This window comes from Salvelinus namaycush, unplaced genomic scaffold, assembly GCF_016432855.1.
Source record: "Salvelinus namaycush isolate Seneca unplaced genomic scaffold, SaNama_1.0 Scaffold1738, whole genome shotgun sequence".
In the NCBI taxonomy this organism is placed as follows: domain Eukaryota; kingdom Metazoa; phylum Chordata; class Actinopteri; order Salmoniformes; family Salmonidae; genus Salvelinus; species Salvelinus namaycush.
Window position 1 is genome coordinate 47,501 of NW_024058495.1, and position 6,372 is coordinate 53,872.

At 47.2% G+C, this 6,372-nt stretch overlaps 1 protein-coding gene across 1 annotated transcript in view; it reads left to right on the forward strand.

The window, feature by feature from the left end:
- LOC120037506 (collagen alpha-1(VI) chain-like) overlaps positions 1-4,987 on the forward strand; it is a gene marked incomplete at its 3' end in the record, with an annotated part of 42,337 nt that extends 37,350 nt beyond the window's left edge. Inside the window, exons 20-23 of the mRNA XM_038983537.1 lie at positions 1,682-1,744; positions 1,870-1,920; positions 2,274-2,309; positions 4,925-4,987. Coding sequence (XP_038839465.1) covers positions 1,682-1,744; positions 1,870-1,920; positions 2,274-2,309; positions 4,925-4,987 — 213 coding nt within the window. The remainder of the gene's footprint in view (positions 1-1,681; positions 1,745-1,869; positions 1,921-2,273; positions 2,310-4,924) is intronic.
- Between the last annotated feature and the right edge of the window lie 1,385 nt (positions 4,988-6,372).

The window sequence follows — 6,372 nt, forward strand, 5'->3', positions numbered from 1 at the left end:
TCTGTTTATTCATTCTGACATCTAGTTAATGTATGTATTTATCTCACACACATTCATCACTGAGCTGGGAAAGTTTATTAAGTCTTTGTCAAATCTTATTTTCCATCCGATATTGTGATATTGATCAAAGGGTGTGTTTAAATGTGGTCAGGTAGTCAGGAAGTCTCAGGGGAGAACGACTGCTCCCTGTCATTGAAGCCACCGGAGTTCTTGGCCGACCGCGGTACTGCAGGCGTTGTTAGCAGAAAAACAGGATCCTGCATCATAGCGAATGGAAAAATGCAATGTTCAATCTTTGTGTTAATATAAAATGTTTCATAGACAATCACGGTACCAATAATTGCTTTTAATACACCAGATGTATGTCCTTGAACCGATTATATTAAAATCGCACACAGAATAAGTTAAGGATGATTTGGTTACTAATGGCAGCCTGCAGTACCCCGGTCGGCCTTCAATTTGAGTTACTCAAATAGAGGGGGCAGCACTGAGCTAGCCAACAACGTTACGTCCTGGAGTAGCTCAAACTTCGCATGTTATATCGCCATTAGACGCCATCTTAACCGACTTAATTTGGCTTCAATGAGCTGTTGAGTCTACACATTGGAATGAATGGTGTCACGTGATCAATTGGATGAACATTGGGAAGTCTTCATTGGATGAAGTTCATCCATTAACCTCTGGCCTACATTTCCTGCATTATGTGTCTTATCTAAACTACATTTCCCATCTGTCTCTTATCTAAACTACATTTCCCATCGGTCTCTTATCTGAAATACATTTCCCATCGGTCTCTTATCTAAACTACATTTCCCATCTGTCTCCTATCTAAACTACATTTCCCATCTGTCTCTTATCTAAACTACATTTCCCATCTGTCTCCTATCTAAACTACATTTCCCATATGTCTCTTATCTAAACTACATTTCCCATCTGTCTCCTATCTAAACTACATTTCCCATCTGTCTCTTATCTAAACTACATTTACCATCTGTCTCTTATCTAAACTACATTTCCCATCTGTCTCCTGTCTAAACTACATTTCCCATCTGTCTCTTATCTAAACTACATTTCCCATCTGTCTCCTATCTAAACTACATTTACCATCTGTCTCTTATCTAAACTACATTTCCCATCTGTCTCTTATCTAAACTATTTTTCCCATCTGTCTCTTATCTAAACTACATTTACCATCTGTCTCTTATCTAAACTACATTTACCATCTGTCTCTTATCTAAACTATTTTTCCCATCTGTCTCTTATCTAAACTACATTTCCCATCTGTCTCTTATCTAAACTACATTTCCCATCTGTCTCCTATCTAAACTACATTTACCATCTGTCTCTTATCTAAACTACATTTCCCATCTGTCTCTTATCTAAACTATATTTCCCATCTGTCTCTTATCTAAACTACATTTCCCATCTGTCTCTTATCTAAACTACATTTCCCATCGGTCTCTTATCTAAACTACATTTCCCATCTGTCTCTTATCTAAACTACATTTACCATCTGTCTCTTATCTAAACTACATTTACCATCTGTCTCTTATTGAAACTACATTTCCCATCTGTCTCTCATCTAAACTATTTTTCCCATCTGTCTCTCATCTAAACTATTTCCCATCTGTCTCTCATCTAAACTATTTCCCATCTGTCTCTCATCTAAACTATTTCCCAGGGCCCCAAAGGACCAAGAGGGATCAAAGGAGCTCCCGGAGACAGAGGCCAGATCGGAGCGAGGGTGAGAGAGAGCGAGAGGGGGAGTGTGGGGGGCTGGAGGAGAGGGAGAGGACTGTGTACAGTGTGTGAGTAAGAACGAGAGAAAGAAAGAGAGATGGCTGAAGTTTTCTGTCTCTTCTATTTCAGGGAGAAGATGGTGCGCCTGGAAATGGAACTGAGGGTTGCCATGGTTTCCAGGTACAATTGTGTGGCGTGATGTATTGTTGTTTGGGTTTATAATAATGTTTGTCTGTGCGGGTGTATATACAGTGTGTGTGTGTGCGTGTTGGTCTGTGTGTGTGTGCGTGCGGGTGTATGTACAGTGTGTGTGGGCGCGTTTGTGTGTGTGTGCGTGTGGGTGTATATACAGTGTGTGTGTGCGCGTTTGTATGAGTGTGTGTGCGTGCGGGTGTATATACAGTGTGTGTGTGTGCGTGTTGGTCTGTGTGTGTGCGTGCGGGTGTATGTACAGTGTGTGTGTGTGTGTGTGTGTGTGTGTGCTGTTCGGCCGGCTCTCTCTCTCACGTGTGTTTGTCTCTTTCCTCTCTCAGGGTTACCCCGGCCCACGAGGAGATACTGGAGCGCCAGTGAGTTCATGACCTTTCACCTTTAAGCTCTCACCTCTGAATCAGCACCAAGGCTGTGACTCACACTATCACAACTGGAACAATGAGTCATGGTGACTAGTGTTACTGGAACAATGAGTCATGGTGACTAGTGTTACTGGAACAATGAGTCATGGTGACTAATGTTACTGGAACAATGAGTCATGGTGACTAGTGTTACTGGAACAATGAGTCATGGTGACTAGTGTTACTGGAACAATGAGTCATGGTGACTAGTGTTACTGGAACAATGAGTCATGGTGACTAGTGTTACTGGAACAATGAGGAACTGTTTCCAGTCCCTGACCATGAGAGACTGTTTCCAGTCCCTGATCATGAGAGACTGTTTCCAGTCCCTGACCATGAGGGACTGTTTCCAGTCCCTGACCATGAGAGACTGTTTCCAGTCCCTGACCATGAGAGACTGTTTCCAGTCCCTGATCATGAGAGACTGTTTCCAGTCCCTGATCATGAGAGACTGTTTCCAGTCCCTGACCATGAGAGACTGTTTCCAGTCCCTGATCATGAGAGACTGTTTCCAGTCCCTGACCATGAGGGACTGTTTCCAGTCCCTGACCATGAGAGACTGTTTCCAGTCCCTGATCATGAGAGACTGTTTCCAGTCCCTGACCATGAGAGACTGTTTCCAGTCCCTGACCATGAGGAACTGTTTCCAGTCCCTGACCATGAGAGACTGTTTCCAGTCCCTGACCATGAGGAACTGTTTCCAGTCCCTGACCATGAGAGACTGTTTCCAGTCCCTGACCATGAGAGACTGTTTCCAGTCCCTGACCATGAGAGACTGTTTCCAGTCCCTGACCATGAGGAACTGTTTCCAGTCCCTGACCATGAGAGACTGTTTCCAGTCCCTGACCATGAGAGACTGTTTCCAGTCCCTGACCATGAGAGACTGTTTCCAGTCCCTGACCATGAGAGACTGTTTCCAGTCCCTGATCATGAGAGACTGTTCCCAGTCCCTGACCATGAGAGACTGTTTCCAGTCCCTGACCATGAGAGACTGTTTCCAGTCCCTGACCATGAGAGACTGTTTCCAGTCCCTGACCATGAGGATCTGTTTCCAGTCCCTGACCATGAGGATCTGTTTCCAGTCCCTGACCATGAGAGACTGTTTCCAGTCCCTGACCATGAGAGACTGTTTCCAGTCCCTGACCATGAGAGACTGTTTCCAGTCCCTGACCATGAATAACTGTTTCCAGTCCCTGACCATGAGAGACTGTTTCCAGTCCCTGACCATGAGGGACTGTTCCCAGACCCTGACCATGAGGAACTGTTTCCAGTCCCTGACCATGAATAACTGTTTCCAGTCCCTGACCATGAGAGACTGTTTCCAGTCACTGACCATGAGAGACTGTTTCCAGTCCCTGACCATGAGAGACTGTTTCCAGTCCCTGACCATGAGGATCTGTTTCCAGTCCCTGACCATGAGGATCTGTTTCCAGTCCCTGACCATGAGAGACTGTTTCCAGTCCCTGACCATGAGAGACTGTTTCCAGTCCCTGACCATGAGAGACTGATTCCAGTCCCTGACCATGAGGATCTGTTTCCAGTCCCTGACCATGAGAGACTGTTTCCAGTCCCTGACCATGAGAGACTGTTTCCAGTCCCTGACCATGAGAGACTGATTCCAGTCCCTGACCATGAGAGACTGATTCCAGTCCCTGACCATGAGAGACTGATTCCAGTCCCTGACCATGAGGATCTGTTTCCAGTCCCTGACCATGAGAGACTGTTTCCAGTCCCTGACCATGAGAGACTGTTTCCAGTCCCTGACCATGAGAGACTGATTCCAGTCCCTGACCATGAGAGACTGTTTCCAGTCCCTGACCATGAGAGACTGTTTCCAGTCCCTGACCATTAGAGACTGTTTCCAGTCCCTGACCATGAGAGACTGTTTCCAGTCCCTGACCATGAGAGACTGTTTCCAGTCCCTGACCATGAGAGACTGTTTCCAGTCCCTGACCATGAGGATCTGTTTCCAGTCCCTGACCATGAGAGACTGTTTCCAGTCCCTGACCATGAGAGACTGTTTCCAGTCCCTGACCATGAGAGACTGATTCCAGTCCCTGACCATGAGAGACTGTTTCCAGTCCCTGACCATGAGAGACTGTTTCCAGTCCCTGACCATTAGAGACTGTTTCCAGTCCCTGACCATGAGAGACTGTTTCCAGTCCCTGACCATGAGAGACTGTTTCCAGTCACTGACCATGAGAGACTGTTTCCAGTCACTGACCATGAGAGACCAACCTTAAATATGGAATAGGGTCCATTAATCTGTGGACCAGAACCTTAAATATGGAATAGGGTCCATTAATCTGTGGACCAGAACCTTAAGTATGGAATAGGGTCCATTAATCTGTGGACCAGAACCTTAAGTATGGAATAGGGTCCATTAATCTGTGGACCAGAACCTTAAATATGGAATAGGGTCCATTAATCTGTGTGTGGTGGGAAACAACCGACTTTATCTCAGACATGATGATTGGCCAGATTTATTTGGTCTGGTCCGCTAGCTATTGGCTGATTCATCCAGAAGTTTCCATGACAATTGTCTCTGATCCCTGACCCGTGACCTTTAGGGCGGGAAGGGAACCCCAGGACCCAAAGGAGACGACGGAGAGCCTGGAGACGCTGGCCTGGACGTGAGTCACACCATCTCTCGCTCTCGCTCTCTCTTTCCCTTTCTCCCTTCTCTCCCACCCTCTATCTCCCCTCTCTATCCACCCTCCATCTCTCTCTCTCTCTCTCTTTATATCTCTCTATTACTCTACGCAGCGCTCTGAAGTGAGACCAATATGGTCGCATATGCGACATAACATTTAAATTTGCGACCAGGATTAGTGTTTGGGGCGCACTGTGCGACCAGGATTAGTGTTTTGGGAGCACTGTGCGACCAGGATTAGTGTTTTGGGAGCACTGTGCGACCAGGATTAGTGTTTTGGGAGCACTGTGCGACCAGGACTAGTGTTTTGGGAGAACTGTGCGACCAGGATTAGTGTTTTGGGAGCACTGTGCGACCAGGATTAGTGTATTGGGAGCACTGTGCGACCAGGATTAGTGTTTTGGGAGCACTGTGCGACCAGGATTAGTGTTTTGGGAGCACTGTGCGACCAGGACTAGTGTTTTGGGAGAACTGTGCGACCAGGATTAGTGTTTTGGGAGCACTGTGCGACCAGGATTAGTGTATTGGGAGCACTGTGCGACCAGGATTAGTGTTTTGGGAGCACTGTGCGACCAGGATTAGTGTTTTGGGAGCGCTGTGCGACCAGGATTAGTATTTTGGGAGAACTGTGCGACCAGGATTAGTGTTTTGGGAGCACTGTGCGACCAGGATTAGTGTATTGGGAGCGCTGTGCGACCAGGATTAGTGTTTTGGGAGCACTGTGCGACCAGGATTAGTATTTTGGGAGCACTGTGCGACCAGGATTAGTGTTTTGGGAGCGCTGTGCGACCAGGATTAGTCTCCCAGATAGTAGTTGTAATGACGAGGCTTCGCTGTACCTTAGTTTCAAAGTGCCCTAGAGAAAGAAGTGAGTGCAGATTCGATAGCCTCATGGTTGTGCCCAATGGATTATATATACACAAGATGACTGACAAGGGGCACTGCTTTGAAGCCACCGTGCCTCCATCTTGGCTCTCCCCCCACCATTGTATTGAAGCCACCGTGCCTCCATCTTGGCTCTCCCCTCCCCATTGTATTGAAGCCACCGTGCCTCCATCTTGGCTCTCCCCTCACCATTGTATTGAAGCCACCGTGCCTCCATCTTGGCTCTCCCCTCACCATTGTATTGAAGCCACCGTGCCTCCATCTTTGTTCTCCCCTCACCATTGTATTGAAGCCACCGTGCCTCCATCTTGGCTCTCCCCTCACCATTGTATTGAAGCCACCGTGCCTCCATCTTGGCTCTCCCCCCCACATTGTATTGAAGCCACCGTGCCTCCATCTTGGCTCTCCCCTCCCCATTGTATTGAAGCCACCGTGCCTCCATCTTGGCTCTCCCCTCACCATTGTATTGAAGCCACCGTG